Genomic DNA, 22,880 nt, shown 5'->3' with positions numbered 1-22,880 from the left:
GCTCCCGGAGGGGTTGGAAGGCCCTAGCATGGAGCTCTTCCTAGAGGAGTGGCTCAAGTCAGCAGTCCTACGGGAAAACATTGCAATGGTTCACAGTAGAGCGTGTACACAGAGTACTGAGCACGCTGCCGCGACCCCAGGTCATCACCATGTGAAATGGTGGCAAGAACCCTCAAATTCCGAGACAGGGATGCAGTACTGCAGAGGGCACAGACACATGGCCCCAGAAGGAGCGATGTACAAATTTACCCGGAATACACCACAGCCAAGAAACAGCATGAAAATGCCATTGGAGTAAAACATCACCTACTGAGACTGTCCATCACATATGCCCAAATGTTCCAGGTAAAAATGAGGCTGATAGCAGATGGGATCACCCACTTTTTTGAAACTGCTGCAGATGTACGGGACTGGTTGGAAAGGCAAAGCTACTCCCCCAAACCCCCCCACCCTCTACCCCTCATCCCATCACCCATGGGGTGACAGGGGAGACACAGATGCCAGACCGGTGGCAGGAGTGCAAACAAAGCCCATGAAAGCGTGCCAAAGGAGCACTCACCCAAGATCAAGCCAAAACAGAAAGGGCCAAAGTTGTGATGGAAATACAGAGATAAATGTTCCCTAGAAACCAGCAACTGATGGGAGGCCCTCCCTCAGGAAAAGAAGACCACGGATGAGAAAGATACATCCCCAGATGACCAGGACAGCAGCCAAACCCCACCCAGAATCACCCCAATGACAGGAGATGAAATAGTGTGATCCAGATTCACCTGTAAGAACACCAGCGAACTGTAACCCTAAAGAGGGCCTCAGAGAGGCCCAATACCCTAGGAACTAACAAATCACGGGCCTCAGCCCCCCTTTATGCTCTCTTGCAATGACATAGTGCAAGATACAGTTACAAATAAGGTTGAACAGTTACCAGTTGGGGCAATGGGCATACCTTGAATTGGGATGGTGGCCAGTTCCAAGTCTGCAGCATGTTGAGGTAGGGTGAGAGGGAGTTGAAGAGACCAGTTAATCAGTTCACGCACAAGTCTCACCACATCAGATCCATATGGACCCGAGGGGAGGTCCAAGAAGCAGCAAGAGGAATAGACACAAAAACTATAGGACCATCGTCACACTTATCTGATCAGCAATATTAAATGATGGCTGGTGTTGAAAGCCCTTAACAGATATCCAGTAGGCATAGTCTTCCTCCAGGAAACATATATGAAGTGTACCAAGTCCGCAGCTGCATCTCTTTTTGCTTTTCTCTCTTACCAAGAATTAAGCAACAATAAACACAATACTAACTGAACTTACGCTTAAGTAGAATGTTCCATACAATTCTTACACTTTCTTCATCTTCTCTATACCATATTCATTATAGTCATTGATACACAATTCACTTAAAATGAAAAAAGGGTTTTGCAGTGCACAAGTTTATTGCTCTTACAGGTGTTTTGCTAAAGTCCAAGCTTGTAATCACAAAATGGTAGTACATGTAACTAGATTTACAAGGAATATGTGGTACTAAGGTAGGCAGACTAAACAATTTGGACACTGAGCCACTTAGAATGGTGTGTACATAATGCCTAACATTCTCAGTTCATGCAAATAAACAAAAATCTGTGAAATTTAAAAATGACTACTAGTACATGACATCTGTGGTTATTAGAAGATACCTTAAACCAGGAAGAAAAGAATGTCCTTACCTTTGAGGTTGGGAAGCTTGGAATCCTCTTCTGGTAACTTTTCTCTTCCTTTGTGTTTGTAGTCTTGTTCTGCATTTCAATGCTCGGCGTGCTTGTTTAAACTTTGTCATTATCTAGAATGAGACAACAACTATTCAGGATTGAAGGACCTCAAAAAACGTGTGACCTTAAATCAGTTTAAATGACCAGGGTCGGTTCTTTAAATAGGGATTGCATTTTTTTAATTTCATGATTTTGAATACCAAGACCTTTTAAAGGCAGGTCTGTTCATTATGATTCAGAGACATTGTGTATGTGGAAAATGGCAAGAGAGACTTCATTTTAGGGTGTGGTTACTCTCAAAGTGATGAGGGTGGAAAAGGGGATTCCTACAACAACATGTGGATCAATTTTAGAGCATGTTTATATCCTGACTTGAGGAATGAGGTCCTACAATGAAAGTTGTAATTTACATTTTAGCACATTATCATTCTCTTCAATTATTACTCAAGAAACCATGAGGAGAGAAAATTGTGAAGGAGAGGAGGCGATGAGATCTGAATCCTGTTTCTCAATCACAGACCATTTGCAGCTCACTGTGATCTTAAGATAAAAGATCCTCTAACTTGCCACAGCTTCACTCTGAATAGAGGAAGTGCAGATGGTTTTCTTGCATGCTGACACCTTCTTACCATGTAGACATGGTACTCTTTTCCTTACCTCTCAGTGTTGTTTCTCTTCTTTGCTCCTCTACTATCATCATTTAGGTTTCCTTCTCCTTTGGCCTATACAGGTCTTTCCTCCTTCACATACTCTGCTTCATCATTTCAAGCTTCTCCTCAAACCCCGCTGCTCTCATCTTGTTCTTATTTTCCGGTATGCTCTCACACCCTCGCCCTGCATAAGTGGGTCTCTTCTGAGAAGCACATGGCTGCTTGATTCCTTCTCCATTCCCTTGCTTTAATGGACATCACACTCTGCTCATGGCCATCAATGATTTGCAACTCTCTCACACTTCTTGACAGCCCGTCTTCATTATTTCTCTTTTTATCTATGAATATCCTTCATCACTGCTTTGTTTCTTCTTGCTCTTATTGCCTGTCTCTTCCTCTGTACCGCCTTTTTATGAGTCCTATTAGATATGATAGTTTGTCTTCGTTCATTAATGAAATCACAATCTAATCTGTAGATAAGGGCCAAGTATATATAGAAATGAAGAATATATTTTTAAATAGACTAATCAAGAGAAAAATGATAATGTGTTGACTGGTGCATTGGCTCTATAGTTAGATATAGTTTTAGAAAGGAAATATGAGAACATAATAGAGTTTCAAACTCTTCGATATGAAATACATAAAAGAGGAGTCCTTAGTGAAAACCTTAGAGAAATAAATAGAATGTACATTATTCCCAACCTGTCTTTGGTGGAAATATATTTTATATTTTAAATCATGATTGCAAGTGGAGTCAATATTTTGATCAGATTGTATTGTAACCGTCAGTAGATCACTGCAGGAAATGTTACACCAAGTCAATAAATACTTAAAGTAGACACAGATATAATTAGCTTGAAAGATAATTGCTTCCATAGAATGAATTTAAAGATGATCATCTCAATGAACTATTTAGTAGCACAGTACCAGGTGACATACCAAATGGAATAAGGGATAGAATAATAGTTGCTGTTCTTGTATTTTATATATATAAAAAATGCAAGGTTGGTATTTACACTAAAAGCAAACAGTGTTGTATACAATGATGAATATATTTTATCAATGGGATCACTGATGCTACAAATGTATATCATCACTGAAAAAACAGGTTAAAAGGACGTTAGAGTTAGGTGAAAATGTCAGTTAAAACATACTCTTTTAAACTAACAAAATGGCTCAAATTCACTAGTTATAATTTTCTCAAGAAACTTTCTCAGTCCCTCACCATGCGCAGAGCTGTCATCAATTATGTAATTTCATGGCATGAGTGATGTAAAATGTGAAGTCATAAGCAGTGCATGGCAAGGGCACGTCGGTGTGATCATGGAAACTCCCTCCACATGGTACAGTGGGTCAGGATACCCCTACCCTACCCCCTTATACTTAATTTTTATTTTCAGGCCACTGGAATTTAGTCCTCATGTCCTGAAATGGTGGTCGTAACGTTTTCAAGCCAGCCAATCACAGCAATTCTGTGGAAGATACTGCAGGCGTGAAAAAAAACTCACAGCCAATCACACCACAAGTTTCATGAAGATTCATCAAACTCCGCCAAAGCTATTAGCAGGCAAAAAATACATTTTCTGTGTTGAGGGAGTCCCAAAACTCATTTACACCATTCATTTTTCTAAAGGAACTTTAGACACAGCTACATTCCAAACTGCTGTACGGCAATTTTAGCAGAAAGCTAGATCTTGGTCCACAAGGAGTGCTTCTGTGTTTTGGTGTTAATCTGTTCAGTAGTTATTAAGGTAAAAATAATTGTTCATACCATGCTGCAGAGGATCTGTGGAACCGGCTGATCTCATCCTGAGATCTGATTGGCTGCCATCACCAAGTGGTGGCAGCCATCTTAGGACTCTGATTCAGTCGAGCCCTAAATAAGACACAAATAAAAGACATAAGGAGGCAGGGTAGGGATAACCTGACCTCTAGGCCTGGTGCCAAAAAGGTTTTTGCTTTTTCTTCATTGCTGCAAATTTGTGGAGTAAAACTCCCCGGGGCGGGGCAGGGTCCTTACGGGTTGCACATACATTACTTAAGGGGAGAGGGGCTGTGTGCCCCCCACCCCATCCGCCGGGCCAAGCCTTTAATGGCCACGCATTTCCCATCCCTCAGTTCCGGCTCACTTACTGTGTCTCAGTGAGCCCACCTCCAAAACACAGAGGTTTTCCCTGCCTGCAGCAGCACGGGCAGGAAAACATGTGGTTGCTCCCATACCATAAGAGGAGCCGGCATGGGCTCTCCAGCAGCCCCCATGTTCGTTGATGGGTGCCTCAGGTGGGCACCAGGGCCCCTACTTATTATAAGGAGAGGCCCTGGGGAATGGGGTCCCCATAGCAAAAACAGGCTCGGGGAGGGCGCCATGTACTCTCCTCACTTTATTTATTGCTCTACCCTGGGGAATGGGTCCCCGGGGCCTAATAAGGCTCAGGGGAGGGAGCTGCGCAGCCCCCACACCCTTTTGTTTATATTTGGCTCCAAGGGATGGAGACCCTGGGATCCAGGAAAGCTGGAGCAGGGGGCTGCAACTCCCCTCCCCTGTTTAATTGTATGTAACTCAGGGGGATATGGTTGCCGGGGCTTAATAAGGCTCGGGAGGGGGAGCCGTGTGGCACTCCCACCCGATTTTCATTGGCTTTGGACCTTAGCGATGGTGCTTACGAGGCCTGATAAGCCTTGGGGAGGCGGGGATGCACCCTCCTCCCCTTAGAACTCAGCCCTGGGGGATAGAATCCCCAGGGATTATTGAAACTCGTGGAGACGGGCAGTGCGACCTCCCTCCTTATTTTTTTATGAATTTATACCCAAGGGATGGGGTCCCTGGGGCCGAAGGCCAGGTCCTGTGGCCAACCCATTGTCGAGCACGGCTGCCTTTAGGGCCATTGGGCACAGGCCCTGTGGCCAACCCCTTCGGCCATGAACAGTGTGGAGTTGGCTTTACATATAGTAATTAAATATTGCTTTACATTAAAAAAAAACTCGAAATTCACTGAAAAAAGAGGTGTAAGTAATGTTGTAGTTAGGAGAAATGTTCACTAACAATGTAGCAAGTTAAACTTTAAAAACCACAGAAATTCACCAGTTATAGTTATGTTAAGTAACTATAACTTGTGTCCCAAGATAACTATAACTTTCACCCGACCATGCACTGCTAAGTACCTCCCCAATTACATGACTTTGACATCATTGATAAAAATCACTGCAACATTTGCAATGAAAATATTGTGATGGCGGCGAGTTATGGTTACCTTAGGACAGACAGACTATATCTACCTCCTATTCCCTTAGCCTGTTATATGCTCCACAACATGAGATAACCATAGATCAACTGATATAATATTAGAGATATTTGAAAAATACAGCAGGCTCTGCATCAAATGGCCGAAATCAGTACTTCTCCCACTTGCATCTTGGACCACTTCAGCCCTGTCAGAGAGCAATTACAAGTGGAAACAAATGCATTTTGTTTCCTGAGCATGCAAGTCACAAAACCAGGAGTAGTTCTTCTGGGAAAATCTTTAGAACAAACTCTCTAAATTTAGGGAAGACAATGCCGTTGGAAGACGTTGCCCCTCTCACTAATGAAAAAGGCGGCACTATTTAAAATGATTATGCTAACCCAATTCACATCCACCCTTCAAGACACACCGTACCATATATCTATCTGACACATTTAAAAAAAAAAAAATTGCCAGAGTTGAGGCAGCTTCTGTGAAGGACGGACCTTTGCAGATTGCATTTAATTTTTTTTTTTAAACCAACGTATATAAAGGCGGTATAGCCATCTCAGGTATGAACAAGCATTTGCAATGCAATACGTCTCGCATTTGCTTGAGTTAGAGCTATTGGTGTTGTAAACACATAACTGGACTTTTCTTGCCACACTAAATGGTGCCTTGGTAGTTATGAATGGGGTGTGATTATGGAACAGAAGTAGTCATGCCACTGGTTCCCTTTACAACTGGGCTTTATCTAATTCCAGAACTCTGACTGTAAGAGGGTTTGAGTAGGTCAGCGCTCCATTTATCCACTGCTGTTCTTCACCTCGGTCTCTAAGAGATATGACGATTGTTTGCTGGAAAGCATGCAGCTCCCAAAGTGAACACGTGTTACACAGATCCAGTGGCCTCAGCGATCAACTGAGCAGGGTAGACACCATATATAACCTTGTGGCACAGACGTCTGGAAAGACTGGACCATCTGAAAAGGCATCTTCCTAAATTTGTAGCCACCTGAATGTGGTGGGACACCACATGTTGATTTAATCAACAGAAATTACCATTTCCCTGTTGCATTTATAACTTGAAAAGCATGACGCAGCCCACATTCTTCAGTTGAAAAAAGTGTTAAAAAATATAAAACATTTAAATTCCCTTTTAACGGTATACAATGTTTCCAGCCAGTGATTTTTAAATGCAAAGAAGGGTGACAGGTTTTAATAAATGCTCATCCTAAAAAGGGAATACAAGGAGAAGAACAAGGAAAGACTGTGTTTTCTTGCAGGAACTGCATTTCTGGGTGGAAATACAGCCCCATACGTGTGTCCGTTTTAAAACACAGATGCCTTCCCTTTTGAGTAACTATGCCACCTCAGGGAAGAGATGAATTATAAAGAGAAATAGATTCTCCGATTGCAACATACATACTCAGCAGAAAGAAAAACTGATCTGAACTCCCCGCCACAGCCTTGGAAGGAAACCCACACTCAGAGAGGCCCGATACGAAAAGAAGCTGAAAAGCAAACGTGCTGTCACACAGACTCCCTTAGTGGAAAACTAAATTAATCAATTAAATAAAGTAAGCAAGAACAATAGGAAACAAACCACTCTGTAGAAGTTTGCAGCTGCTTTTTAGATAAAGGGTAACACACACGTTCACGCAAGACGGCAGCAATGACGGGAGGGAGGGGGAGTGAGAACGCAACAGACGGCCAACAAAAAGGATCAATCAGGCAAGTCCGCTGGGAGGAGGGGCCATCACACACTGTAACAGGAGGAAGCCTGACATACTGTTATGGCCTTAAAACACACAAGTGAAACCCCACAGGTACTAAGGGACAAGTATTTTATAAAGGGACAAGGGTCCCTCAGATAAAAGGACTATAGATTTGAATACCACATAGAATCACAATGAAGTCTATGGAATATATATGGAACATAGAATCACAATGAAGTCTATGGAAAACATGCAATAAACAGTATATTTATTCCAAATGAAACACAATTTCTGATGCTAAAACCCTTTTAGAAAAATGTGAAAAAACAGTATCAGAGTTCAATAGAACTGAACAAACTAAAAAGACTAATAAAGTGAAAAGGGATATTGGAAATTGCAGGGTAGAAAGCACTTACCCTTATTTGACAGATGACTTTTTTGTTAACAGAACATACATGAACCCGACGTTTGAGCGCCCATGGGGAAGACTGAATAAACAAAATACGTTTGTCACTTTTTCGGATACCTCCGGGGAGTCCTCAGACAACTCTGATCCAGGTGAAGGCACTAGCTCTGCTTCAAACACTTCTAGCAAACCTTTTCTAGGCAGGGATCAGGGGTGACCACTGAGACAGAGGATGGGCAGATCTCAACACTGGTTCAGCACCCCAGGCGAACGACAAACATGTCAGAAGTACTATCAGTGGTAACTGAGATTACTTCCAAAAATACATCTCCCTTCATTATGGATGATTCACATACAATACAGATTTTTAATCTCTCTTCTCATCAACTTTCCTTGGCTGAAACCTCACTATTGAGTAAGGGCCTTTCATTTGTCCCCATTACTCACCCTGATTTTCTTGAACTTCAGAATGAGGTCCTACACTTCTTTAGAAAAATTTGATAACGTGCTTTTCTTTTTTTTGACAGAATCCCGGCACTGGACATACTAGTCTTCGTATTGCATCCAACTTTTCACCTTCACATAGTTCCTAACCTCCTGAAATATAGAAATACACACCTTTGAAAGACTGATTCTTAATGAACTAAACACTTTAGAAAATAATTGGAACTTCATTCCCAATAACCTCTATTTTTAAGAGAAGAATGACATTAAAATCCAATCATTCACTTGTCATAAATCCAACAGATAAGGGAGGCAGTATTGTGATCCAGGACATTGAACCTTATAAAAATGAAATTGCCAGACAACTTACAAATACAGATTACAAGAAACCTGGTGGTGATCCTACTACTACTATTCAGAAAGTAATTATTGATATTGCTGAGAAAGGAAAGACACAGGGTTTTCTGTCTCAGCGTGAGTCTCAGTATTTGAATACTAGGTATCCCATGATACCTATAATCAATACGTTACCTAAAGTCCATAAGAACAGTGAATGCCCTGTGGGGCACCCAATTGTTTCAGGATGTGGCTCCATACTTGAACCTTTAGGCCGTAATGTAGATTTCTTTATTAAGGAATTTGTCCCAACCACACAGTGTTATGTTAGGGATGCTATGCACACAATTAATCAGATTGAACATTTACCTTTTGACCCTAACACTAGTATTCTCTGCACCATGGATGTGGAATCCTTGTATACGAACACTCCACAGGGTGAGAGGATCAAAATCTTTCACGAATGTCTTGAACACAGAACCTGCCCACATGGTTCATAATTCAACTTCTTGAAGAGTGCCTCTCGTAATTTCTTTCTTTTTTGATGGCCACTTCTATCAACAAATCAAAAGGACATCTTGGGACTTTGTTCATGGACAATTTGGAGACACATCAAATTCTCACTCATAATAACCCATACCGGGACAGTATTGCTGTTTGGAAACGGTATATTGATGATATCTTTCTGATTTGGCATGGCTCGGAAGAAACCCGTAACCAGTGGATGAATGGCAATTGTAAAGGGCGAGACTTACACTTGCATATAGCAGATCAGAAATGTTCTTCCTGGATTTGAAAATAAAATGTGTCGAGGGTGAACTGATCACATCTTCACACCCGTAAACGTACTGAAAGAAATATGCTACTGTCATATAAAAGCAATCACTCCCGGGCTCCGAGAGATTCCTTACCATACTCACAATTCCTTCGGAACTGTTTTTTCAAGCAGGATTTTTTTTTCGGAGGCTAATTTTCTGGCGAATAAATATGCCAGGGGTTAGTAAGACAGGCCCTAAAGAGAGCGTAGTATTGCCCAAGGGATATACTTTTGACCCCAAAGGATGGGGCAAGGATTGACCGCTTAACATTTGTCTCTACTTTCTCTACTGTATCCAATCAAATGAGGAAATGTATCCTCAAATACTGGCCGGTGCTTAATGCAGGTGAATTGAATTTGAAACCTCCCTTGTTTGCATTCAGTAGGAATGGAAACGTTAAAGAAAATTTGGTTAGAACCAGTTTGCTACCTAATACCACAAACCCCACTCTTACTGATTTTTGGGGCTTGCCTCCCTTGGTGGGACACTTTAAGTGTGGAAATTGTGCATTGTGCCAATTTACAATAGAGTCTAGAGAATTTGCATATGGTAATATTAAAATTGAGTTGAAGAAATTCTCTAATTGTAATTCTATAAATGTTGTATACGCTATTTTTTGTCCGTGCAATAAAATCTACATTGGCTAAACAATGTAAAAGGTGCGCATCCGCATTTGTCAACATTGCAGTCGTCTACGATGTCAGGTTGCTAATGCCTCATTGGTGGATCACTTTATGGAAAAAAGGACACACTGTAAATTACCTTGGCTGGATGGTAATCACTGTTGTCTATCCACCATAGAGGGGTGCTGATTTGGGTGCACTTCTCAACAAGGAGGAACTAAAATGGATACTACGCACCAGTAGTCCATATTCTGGTTTGAATAAAATGGAGGACTGGACTGCACTCATTTGAGGCTTATGAACCTGCCAGACAAAGTGACTCTGTGTCCGTGGGAATTATCAGCTCTTTCGGTTGTGACTTACCTTGCTATGGTGTACCACCTTAATGGTTGGTACCTTCTAAATTGTTCATTGTAAGTATGTTATGGGTCTCTGTATACACATATTTTTGGGTCATAGCTGCCAGTGGCGGTATTAGATCTGTAAGATGTCAAACACGCTATTCACTGTTTTTCTTACAAATCACTTACGCTATTTCCATTTAATGTGGTTGCCATTCCTTGGTATTTTTAGCATTTCTTGCTTTGAAATGTTCTGTATGGGCTATGCTGTCCTACTCTATTACTGGGGTTTTAAGAAATCGTTAATTCTATATTTACCTGTATGTATGCTATTTCCTGATATGAAGAAGTACTCCATTCTAAGATGGCAGCGATACTCTCTACAACTTTGTATTCCATTTTCTTCAAAATGGCCATCACTCTACCTGGTTTCCAAGATTGTTTTCCCACTACACTGTTTTCTTACTTTTGTTTGGAATAAATATACTGATTTATTGCATGTTTTCGATAGACTTCATTGTGATTCTATGTGGTATTTAAATCTATAGTCCTTTTATCTTAGGGACACTTGTTCCTTTATAAACTAGTGTGACAGCCAACAAAAATGTTCTGTTAGTGAAATCTCCTGTGCTGGAGCTTAGCAGGCAAAAGGAGGAGCTTTTAGCTCAATGCACCAATACAAGTGAAGCATTTAAGACAAGCACAACGAATGGCGAGAGTGGGTGTGGTTAAAAGCCCATATGGAATACAACACGTATTGTAGACAGCACTGCCAAGCTCGACCTAAAAAGTACTAATGGGTGACGGCAAATCAACAGGGTTCTGGCCAGTGCAGCTGAAGTTATTTTTTTTAAACAACATTTTATTGCTTTTATTCAGTAAGCTGTGCATTGCAGGCCAATGACCAATGTATAAAGCAGTACTTACATATTACGAATACAGTGAAAATGGTTCACATATTACCAGTATCTAGCCAGTACATAACGCTGCTTGGAAGTCAGACCGCCTAGTGCACAGAGGTCAAACTAGCCTATTCCCTTGCCCAACTTCCCTCTGTTACCACATTCCCCGCCTCATAATATTTTTCAAATTACAGTGTCACTCCTCCCTCCGGCACATTCAGGAGCCAGTGTCTGCATTATCCCAGATGCACATACATAACTAACAAGCTTTAAGCATCCCTCAGGTCTTGGTCTGTGAGGAAGGTACTCTCAGAGGAATCGGTAACAGGTTCTTTCAGGCATTCCACTAAGGCATCCCAAGCCCTGGCCTGGTCAATTGTGCTACGTCCCCACCTCACCTCTTGAAACAATAACGCACTTTCATATCCAGCCCATAGAGTGAAGGCCTCTTTCCATTTGTACACCTAGGGGCTCGTGGTGGCTTTCCATTTCCGTGTGATTTCTCTCTTATCAAACACTAGGGCTAAATCTATAAACTTATTAGTTTCCTTATACCTACCTGGTTGTGGGAAACCCCCACCCCAATATGCACGCCAGTGAGTTGCAGGGGATTGTTCTCTCAGTAACCTTGTTTATGCATGCAATGACACCCGCCCAATAACCTTGCAAGGTAGGGCAGACCCACACCATGTGGATCATTTCCGCTCCCTGTTCTCCACATTTGGGGCAGACCACTCCTTGTGCTCTAACTATTTTTGTGATTTTCCCCAGTGTAAGGTACGCTCTGTGTAAAAAATCAAAACGGATAGGTTTAAATCTAGCATTGTGGGAGACTGTGTATGTATTAGCTAGAACTGATGTCCACTGCGTGTCAGGTATTAGGAGTGTCACATCATCGTCCCCAAGTTGCAGATCCTCCAAGGATGTGTTTATGTTCTCTCGTAGTGATTGGTATATAAAAGTCATTGCCCGAATTGTGCCCGTAGTCGTACAGAGTACACGGCTACTGTGATGTACCGGAAGGTGCACCACACCATTGTCCCAGAGGACCCGCACAGTCATCATCACTGCTTGGTGTAGCAGAAATTGTCCGGGGGGTGTCAAATGTTTCTAAAAGATCCTCAAAGGGCCTTAGCTCGCCATCCCTGTAGAGGTCTCCCACCCGGGTTAGACCCTATATCACCCATTCTGTTACTCCCCTCAGGGCCCCAGTTGTGTTTAGCACCTCCAAACTCTGTATTGGCAGGATCGATGTATAGGGCAGGGGAGTACTTGTGCCGTGTAGCCAGCGCTGCCAGGAGTGTTAGACCATATGCAACTCCATGGATCCTCTATCAATGGGTCGCCTGGGGATCAGGAGAAGCAGTAGAAGTACACACAGTCGCGGGAACCACAGGATCTCCCCCTCAGGGTGTAGCTAGGTGTGCAACTATTGATTAAGCCACTGTATCTTGGCCATCAAGTAATAGATTTCAATATCAGGATCTGTCAGTCCCCTGGCAGAGGTGGGTCTGCGCAACTTAGTCATGGCTACCCTACGTCGACCCACTCCACAGATAAACTTCACCAGCAGTGAGTCCATCTCTCGGAAGAGTTCACAAGGGATTAGTATGGGCAGCGGTGCAAAAAAGTACAACAAGCAGGGGAGTGCTGCAATTTTGGCAATTGCTATCCAGCCCACCATGGACAATGGGAGGGTATTCCAGTAGGTCACACTTGAAGGAAACGCCATGATGGCCACCCCAATGTTACCCTCTAGACCATCCCTGGGTTTATGATATATTTTAACCCCAAAGTATTTCATACAGGATCCCTCCCATTGACGAGGGCTTCCTATTGATGCCACATCCCATCAGCAACCTGGGTATAGTCTTGAGCTTATAGCTGGACTTGGGCTTATACTGAAACTTCCATGCTCCATCCTATACATTTTCTATACATCTAACCCCAAGCTTCTCCTCCTGCAAACTAAACTCTGCGCCACATCCACTGCCTTAATCAGCATCACAAGAGACACCAACCTCAAAACCAGTTTGGACAGAAGAAGGTTTAAAATCTTTTAAAATCAATAGTTTTTGTTGAACGGAGCGTCTACCTCGCCCCCTTTCGTGTGGACCTCATTACTGCCTCTTAATGCCCCTGCCTTGCTCTGAAGATCAAAGATAGGTTTCTATGCACAGTAAGGTGAAAGAGCATTCTTCCCATGGACCTCTCCGACTTACTTTCTGCTCTGGCTGTATTCTCTTGTTACTCCCAGCAGATAGACTGAGGAGAGGGAGGGAGAAAGAGGAAGAGAAAGAGAGACTTTCACCATTGCCAGATCTTTTCAATGGACCAGTATGCATCCTGCAAGATATGCTCTGCATTTTGCCTCACAGAAGCTGTGCAGTGACATGCCATAGATGTAAAAATCCAGTCAAGACAGACAAATGGTAATTAGAGATTTGGTGCACTTCGGACGCAACCTTATATCACTGCATATTATTCAACCTGGGGTTCCTCCCCGCAAAAAGATAAATAACACGTAAATAGGGCTCCTCAGTGGCTCCCATGGTTAGGGACTGGGAAGTGGAGATATAATCCATGCACAGAAAAAGATGATTTATGAAGTTAGGTGTGCACTAAGAAATTTGATAAGATCTGGAAAGGGTGGATGAGTGATGAGTAGGGTATTTGTTTCATCCGGTTACCCCAAGGGGGAGAGTTATGATTGGTTGGTTGGTAAGTACATACTGTACGGTTTTGAAAAATCAATAAAGTACTATTAAAAAAAGACAAACTGTTGAAGGAGAGTTATTCTAGTTACACTGTTAGGCTGACAAGGGGTTTTCAATAGCAGATGCTCCAGGTGCTTGCGGGCCATCATCCAAGCAAGCAATGCTTGCAAAACCAATTGGAGCCTCTGGTTGCCAATAAGAACATTCTAATGAAGTGGTTCTGAAACATTTTGACCTCTGTGGACCCCCCACTTAATCATTACTGGAACCTGAAGACCCACATAGGACCATTATTGGAATCGGAGGACCACAAGTGAGCCACTAATAGAAGCCAGAGCCTCTGGCACATACATTTTCAATGATTTGAGCCACAAAACAATACACAAAAAGTACAGCAACAAATATTCATCAAAGAAATATATCAATGATGAAACATTTTATTCAATTCACAAACAAATATAAAAAAACGAATTTTAATGGGATGGGAAGGTTGGAGCTTTTCTAAATTCAATTTGGTCCACTCGTCGTCCATATTTTGTTCTGTTTGATGCACTTGCACTGCTTCCACAAACTAGTCTAGGGATACTAACTTAATTTTTAAACTCCAATTTCAAATTCCTTCACATTTTCAGAACATTTTAAAAATACCAATTTTAAATTGTGTTTCTTTGTTTATACACTTTATTAATCTGTTAATATTTTTTAAGTTTTCTAAGCAATCATGGACCCACCGAGTAGGCTTCACGGACCCCCAGGGGTCCACAGACCACAGGCTAAGAAACACTGTTCTGACGAATACATAACATAATTACAATGAAGAGCATCAAGCAACATTACATGATACAGTACAAGATCTTCCTTTATCCACACCAAAATACAGTATAGGAAAACAAAGGTTATATGCATGAAACAAAACCTTTAAAATTAGTAAGAACCTTCACAGACCTGTGGCATCTGCACATCTGACAAAGTGGATTGCTGCAAAGTGAACAAGCATTATTATTACCAGTAACACTAGAATTATTTGGAATAATTGTATCATTACTCTCTGCATCCAAGCTGTAACACAACACGTAATCCTGCCCAGAACTAGCTGTACCGACAAAATTCCTGTCTGTAAAATCAACAAACAAGAGGGTTCCCCCTTTACATATTATACCTCTACAAAGAGATTTAAAAATCTCCAACATAATGTCCAAAAATGCATTATGTTCTTCAAGGGCTTTAGCATAACCTAAAATATTGTCCTGAAAGATATGTACCCTGTTCATCCCCCTCACGTCCTGCTTAAGTAGAGCCACAGAGCCTTTGTTTTAACCGTACCTTATTTTTAAGTAACACAACACTAGAGGAACCTTTACAAACCTAGACCTGCTCAGAAAACACACCTCCCTTCCTGTACTGTCACAGGCTTCATTAGAAGCACCAATTGCCCACACCAATCTCTTTACACTTAGTTGCCTTTTATGATAGTTTGTATTCAGAGCTTGCATGTTTGTCATTCATTCTTTCACCATAGGTCTATGACAATCGGCTTCCCCTTTGGGAGTCAAAAAGGACCACCCTTCTCTCCCTCTAAACAAACAAAGGTGAAAAACGAGTAACAGAGTATGAGGTATTATGGTAATGCTACACTTTTTCATGCAGATAGTCTACTAGATTCAAGTTAGATGCTATTCCAATCTGTATACCTTCTCTCAAAAAAATCTGTAAATGCGTTCAAACTGTCCAATGGCAGAAGGACATTACTAAGGCATCTTTTCCTATTCTAGCCCACAAAAGTTAAAGAACTCCAACATTTTATCTGAAACCAATTGTGTTCTGTTGTCAGATATATTATTGTTGGCAACCTTTTGCATACTAAATACTCCCTTTGAGAACATTTTACTGCATCAATTGTGGGGGTTGCTTATGACTGAATAATGCACCCACTTAGAAAAATAATCAGTAAAAGCAACTAAATATCTGGTGTCCAGTGCCAAAGCGTTATAAGGTCCAGCAAAATCTATAGACACTTTTACCCCGGGTCTATCTATGATTTTAGTCAAAGACATTGACTCCTTACTTACTTTCCAATGCTTGCCTGAAGCAGCTATACCTTACACTTGTTGACATAGTCATCCACACCTGTATCCAAAGATGGTCACCAATTGCCTTTTTTGATACATTTCTTTGTGGTTGCAGCTCAGGGATGACTACAATGAGCAATTCAAATGAACTTCTCTCTCAAACCCATTGGTGGTATGTACAAACCATTTGTCCTCTACAGTTGTCCCTCAAAAGTTAACTCCGCTAAGACTTCTTCTAAATCTTTTCAAATCTGGATCAATGTTCCTATCTAGAGGCCATCCAGTTACCACATGTATTTTCACACATATCAACTGGCTATCTGTATCAAACACATCCATCCACTGTCTTACAGTCACAGAGCAATTACTGTTCATAACAGAATCAACTGCTGCATCAACTAATTCCTTCTCATCCTAAACATCACTGACCTCAGCATCCTCTAGAGGCATCCTGGATAAACAGCCCACACACAGATGTTTACCTCTAGGAATGTATTTCATTTGGAAATGTAATTCCTGTAAACTGGACATTGGTCTTGCAAACCTAAAAGAAGCTCTTCCTCCACCACTCTCCTCCATCATAAATGTTACAGCCTTTTAATTTGGGACGAAAAGAACTCAACCCATAAAAATGTCTTTACTTGTTTAATTGCCCACATGCATACCTACACTTCTCTCTCGATAGTGCTGTAATGAACTTCCAAAACGCCCGAGACAGGAACCCAACAGTGTGTGTCCATCTAGCGGAGAACTGCTCCGAACCCTACTGAGCTTCCGTCAACTGTACCTATCACCACTCTCAAACAGTTTGAGTGCACACGGATTCACAATCAAACGCTTCACAAACTCGAATTATTTATCTCACTTATCATTTCAAGAAAAACTCAAATATTTTTTGAATGGGTTCAATATGGATTGCGTATAATTGGTCAAAACTCTCTCAATAATCGCTTAACCCTAAAAATGGCCTTTAAGGATCCTTATCACATCTTTTAGCTACACTTCTGACAGCAACAGTTAAATCACTTTTGGGAACAATACCTGTCCCTGTTATTATTATATGACTTAAATAGTCAACTTCTTGTTTTAAAAAATTGCATTTGTCAGTACTCAAAGTCATGCCCTTGTTTAAAAAAATCTCCAACAGGATGTCCAAATATGCATTATGCTTCTCAACTTCTTTAGCATAAACTAAAATATTGTCCCGAAAGATCTGTACCCTGTTCATCCCTCTCAACAATATACCCATATGTTTTTGATAGACAATGACTGCTGAGGCCACCCTGAAGAGTAACGTCAAATACTAGTGAAGGAATATCAGTTAATAACTATCTACCGGTTGAGAGAGCACAAAACAGTACAGAGCCTACTTCTTCGTGATTTGTTAAGCACTACAACAACAGAACTCCAATAAAAACTGTCAAAGCGTTTTTAACCACTTCACCCCCAAAGACGTAATGGTTACGTCTGGTGGTGTGACGCTATGGTACCACAGATGTAACAATTACATCCTGGTAGAGGCCATCGGGGGGAAGTGCTAGCGCTCCCCCCGAAGGCCTCCCCCCGCACCCCAGGGCAGGGCTGGAAGGGAAATCGATTCCCCTTCAACCCCGAGCCCCCCACCCCGTGACATCTGATGACATCAGCACGCGACTGCGCGCTGGCCTCATCAGAGGTCGCCTCCCTTTGCGCTGGAGGCATTGCTTCCGGCGTGACAGAGAAGGAGATTAGTTTCTCCTCAGTACGGGGGCAGGGGAGGTCAGAGAGGCTTGAAAAGGGAAGGGAAGGAAAGGCTTTTCCTTCCCTTTTCATGTCTGAGCATTCCTGCAGCACGATCGCAAAGTGATCGCGCTGAAGGAATGCCACTAGACACCAGGGATTTGTTTATTATTGTGAAATTGTCATGAGGGGAGCAGCCCCTTGGCCAAGGGTCGCTCCCCAAGTAGGGGCATTTTATCTAAGGCCATTTCTGCCCCCCTATATTAATTATGTCGATCTGCCCCCGGGGGAGGTGGAGCGAGGTGGCGGGTGGACAGAAGCCACTAGACACCAGGAATTTATTTGCGACAATTAAAAAAAAAAAAGGGGAGTGACCCCTTAGGCAAGGGTCGCTCCCCTTGGGGGCAATTTTATTTTAGGCCACTTCTGCCCACCTCGGGGGCAGATCAACCTATTTTCCTTAGGCCAAACCACTAGACACCAGGGTTTTGTGTTTTTGCGCCACTTTCACGCAAGGGGAGCTACCCCATAGGCAAGGGTCGCTGTCCTGAGGGGCAAATCAGCCTATTTTTGCAAGCCCACCAGACACCAGGGAAGATTTTTTTTTTGTTTTTGTTTTTTAAAAGAAGGTGGGATATGGCCATACCCCAAACAAATGGGGACAAAGTTGTTCTGCCCACCGGGGAGGGGGGGGGGCAGATGGGGCAATTACTCCCAATCCACTCCCCGGGGAGGCAGAACGCCTACTAAATGCCAGGGAATTAAAACAAAAAAAAATAGAGGGGTGGTGGCTACCACTCAGTATGGGAATGATTATCCCCCACCCCAACTGAAGGGGGTAACAGTCTTTCACCTCTCCCCCGCACAATAAAACATCTTATTCCACAGCAAGGAAGAGGACATTTGATTATTTTGGGTTTTGGTTTTACATATGGGCCTTGAGAGCTTGTCTAACTCTCTCGTCGGAATGGTGAGGGCTACACTTTTTGGACTTTGGGATGCTTCCATGTAGAAAAATCTACGAGACTTAGACACATCTGAAAACTAAACATCTGGGTCAGTCCAGGGTGGTGTGCTTCACACCATTTTCTTACTCACAATGACCTGCAAACCTCCAACTTTGCTGGAAATCACACATTTTTACAACATTTTTGTGATGGAACCTTCTGGAATCTGCAGGAATCCACCAAATTCCTACAACCCAGCATTGTCGCATCTATACCAATAAAAATTCTGCCCCACATTTCAGCCTAAAAATGTTTTTTTTTTTTCAAACTGCCCTTTTGTGCCCGCTTTGGTTCCCCCTCATTTTTCGACATGTTTTTGGCTCTTCCCTGTTACAGGCACTTAGCCCACCTACACAAGTGAGGTATAATTTTAACGGGGAGGGGAACATTGGGTGGTAGGAAATTTGTGGCGGTGGGGTGATCCCACACAAAAATGTGGGAATAATTAGATTTTTTTAGCTAAATTTGAGGTTTGATGAGGATTATGGGTAAGAAAACACTGTGGGATCCACGCAAGTCACACCTCCCTGGACTCCCTCGGGTGTATAGTTTCAGGAATGTTTGGGTTTGGTAGATTTCCCTATACGGCTGCTGAGCTCAGGACAAAAAACACAGGTACTCCCTCCCCACACACAAAAAACAGGTCTGTTCTCTTTGGGAAAATGTGATGTATCCATGTTGCATTTTGGGGCATTTCCCGTCACAGGCACTAGGTCTACCCACACAAGTGAGGTACCGTTATTATCGGGAGACTTGGGGGAACACTGGATGGAAGGAAATTTCTGGCTCCTCTCAGATTCCAGAACTTTCTGTCACCAAAATGTGAGGAAAAGGTGTTTTTTTGCCACATTTTGAGGTTTGCAAAGGATTCTGGGTAACCAGACCTGGTGAGAGCCCAACAAGTCACCCCATCTTGGATTCCCCTAGGTGTCTAGTTTTCAAAAATGCACAGGTTTGGTAGGTTTCCCAAGGTCCCATCTGAGCTAGAGGCCAAAATCCACAGCTAGGCACTTTCCAAAAAACATGTCAGATTTCAATGTAAAAATGTGATGTGTCCCTGTTGCGTTTCCTGTCGCGGGCATTAGGCCTACCCGCGCAAGTGAGGTACCATTTTTATTGGGAGACTTGGGGGAACACAGAACAGAAGAACAAGTGTTGTTGCCCCTTTGTCTTCTCTACAGTTTTTTCTTCCAAATGTAAGACAGTGTATAAAAAGATGTCTATTTGAGAAATGCCCTGTAATTCACATGCTGGTATGGGCACCCCGGAATTCAGAGATGTGCAAATAAACACTGCTTCTCAACACCTTATCTTATGCCCATTTTGGAAATACAAAGGTTTCCTTGATACCTATTTTTCACTCTTTATATTTCACCAAATGAATTGCTGTATACCAGGTATACAATGAAAACCCATTGCAATGTGCAGCTCCTTTATTGGCTCTGGGTACCTAGGGTTCTTAATTAACCTACAAGCTCAATATATCCCCGCAACCAGAAGAGTCCAGCAGACGTAACGGTATATTACTTTTGAAAATCTGACATCACAGGAAAAAGTTACAGAGTAAAACGTGGATAAAACTGTCTTTTTTCACCTCAATTTCAATATATTTTTTATTTCAGTTGCTATTTTCTGTAGGAAAACCTTTTAGGGTCTACACAAATGGCCCTTGCTGAATTCAGGGTGTTGTCTAATTTTTAGAAATGTTTAGATTTCCGGGATCCAGCATTGGTTTCACACCTATTTCTGTCACTAACTGGAAGGAGGCTAAAAGGAAAAATAGTAAAAATGGGTATGTACGAGTAAAATGCCAAAATTGTGTTGAAAAATGTGATTTTCTGATTCAAGTCTGCCTGTTCCTTAAAGTTGGGAAGGTGGTGATTTTAGCACTGCAAACCCTTTGTTGATGCCATTTTCAGGGCAAAAACACAAGCCTTCTTCTGCAGCCCTTTTTTCCCATTTGTTTTTTATTTTTAAAAACAAATTATTTGCTGTATTTTGGCTAACTTCTTGGTCTCCTCCAGGGGAACCCACAAACTCTGGGTACCTCTAGAATCCCTAGGATGTTGGAAAAAAAGGAAGCAAATTTAGCATGGGTAGCTTATGTGGACAAAAAGTTATGAGGGCCTATGCCCGAACTGCCCCAAATAGCCAAAAAAAGGCCTGCCACTTGAGTGGGAAAACGCATGGCAGCAAAGGGGTTAAGACTTTACCTGACACTCACAGGTATAGAATGCACCTTATGAACCGCTGAGACTGCTCCACACTGCAGATTAATTTTATGTTCAAACCCATTAACAAACCCATCTCAATGATGCATTTGATGGTTAAGCATCCATGAGTGTCACTGCAGAGATGGAAAATTTGTACCTGCTGTTCATATTACACCAAACGTACCAAGATTCTGCCACCCAACAATGTCCCTAGGTTTATCAATCAATTCACTTTTATTTTAAAGGAGCACCCTCTAAACTCCAGAGTATCTTCAAAATAGCCAAGCAATGAGAGGTCAAATTCCCAAAAGCTTTTTGGCTCATATCTGTCATCGTCAATGCCCGGTCACCCCCCTTATCTGGAAAAGAAACCAGATAGTATTGTGCTGGCAACCCGAATCAGCCATAATGTTAATGCCAACACTACCTACATGTATCCATCCTAAAGGCCCTTTGAACTTATAGTAAGCACAATTAACATGTAATTCCTTAGCGGTCACAGCCAAATTATTACTTCGAGTTTATGCAACCTCCTCAACTGAATTGACATTCATAGTTCGAGGAGATCTGTTGTTATCTATAGCAAATGCTTTGAAAATATCCAACTTTCCAGCATTTGTTGCAACACATTCCTATAGCAAGATAAGATGGACTATTTCCAATATGCTCAGGTACAGCTTTCTTGCGAGGAGACAAATTAATATATTTGTCTTTTATCAACACACATGCTCCATGAAGAGAGGTTATATAGCAATTATGTATCTAAAATTGAAAAGCAAACAGAGACATGCACTTGGAAAGGCTCATTTATGTAAAATAAAAGTGCACATTTCTTTCTGAATGGATATCAGTGCAAGCTGGATCTGGCCTTGTCATGTCAGCCTAGATATGCCAACTTAAACACAACTGAAACAAGCATTAATTTCCATTTATTAAAAAATGTTCTACAATTGCCGCCTCTGTGATTTGTTTAGATCATCACCAAATGACTACTCTATACTATACTACTCTTAATTTTGTCTTTTGCAAGGTTTTCAATTCATTGTTCATCACTGCTTTGAGGTCCTCAAGTGCAATCCCCTACCTCTTTCTTTGTCTGCTTGTCTTCTTTTGTTGTCACACATCAGGGTTGGGAGGACTCAAGACAGTTGGTTCAACCTCCTAATAGCTACAGACTACCACAAATTAACTAAATGCCAATATATCTGGGCAGTAACATGGGAAATTAGTTGCTCAAATGGGAACCCTTGCTCTTTAAAAATGAAGGCCCTCACCCACCCAGTAGATGTCATGCTTCATCATCAGACCCCTTCTACCATATTTCTGTCCCCAAGCTCCCCTTCAGAATATAGGGGATTTTGAGGGATAGAGAGTAAATAGTTAGCTATGCCACTTATCTGGTCTGAGAGGGTGTGCAGAGGGGAATAATGAACTGGAAAGGAAAAAAAACTACCTACTAGGTAGTTTAATTGATTTTAATGAATTCCCTAGTGGCAGGACAAAAAAAGGTGGGAATACTTCTAAGGACAAATAAGGGGCCCTTTAGTGACAAATATGAATCCCCTATTGGCAAGATAAAAAGGTGGAGGATTGTTCAACCTAAAAATAGAGGTGCTCTATTTTTAGTTAGAACTTTTACCCACCTTTTTTCAGGTCACCAGGAGATGCATTAAAATGCATTGTTCCATCTGGAGTAATGGTGTAGGACACATGGTTATTGCCCCAGTGACCATACCTATCAAGGAAGGATCTGTATTGCCAAGGGTGCCACAATACAGGATATCTAAAGAAGGGGTGGATGGGCTACAGCAAGTAATTACAGACTTATTGAAGATGGAGGTAATTAAGGAGATATCTGGATCACCATGCAATAGCCCTCTGCTTCTGGTATTTAAAAAGGGGGAGGGGTCTTCCAGAGATCAAGGACGTTTCGTGATTGACTTGCGCAAAATTAA

At 42.0% G+C, this 22,880-nt stretch overlaps 1 protein-coding gene across 9 annotated transcripts in view; it reads right to left on the bottom strand.

Annotated features, from left to right (window-relative positions):
* Nucleotides 1-22,880, bottom strand: part of PRR11 (proline rich 11) — a 359,537-nt gene that overhangs the window by 286,199 nt on the left and 50,458 nt on the right. For 3 of the 9 annotated variants that reach the window (XM_069226404.1, XM_069226406.1, XM_069226412.1), the window contains exons 3-4: nt 14,863-14,895; nt 1,701-1,813 (exon numbers count right to left, since the gene is read on the bottom strand). In XM_069226404.1, the coding sequence (XP_069082505.1) occupies nt 1,701-1,813; nt 14,863-14,871 (122 nt within the window). In that variant the 5' untranslated portion in view covers nt 14,872-14,895. Of the gene's footprint in view, nt 1-1,700; nt 1,814-8,183; nt 8,334-14,862; nt 14,896-22,880 lie in introns of all 9 variants that reach the window. The other 6 variants (XM_069226407.1, XM_069226410.1, XM_069226411.1 and 3 more) reach the window with 3 other exon arrangements.

The sequence above is a fragment of the Pleurodeles waltl genome, chromosome 3_1 (assembly GCF_031143425.1).
Source record: "Pleurodeles waltl isolate 20211129_DDA chromosome 3_1, aPleWal1.hap1.20221129, whole genome shotgun sequence".
In the NCBI taxonomy this organism is placed as follows: Eukaryota; Metazoa; Chordata; class Amphibia; order Caudata; family Salamandridae; genus Pleurodeles; species Pleurodeles waltl.
The sequence above is the reverse complement of the archived record's forward strand: the minus strand, read 5'-3'. Positions and strand labels throughout refer to the sequence as shown.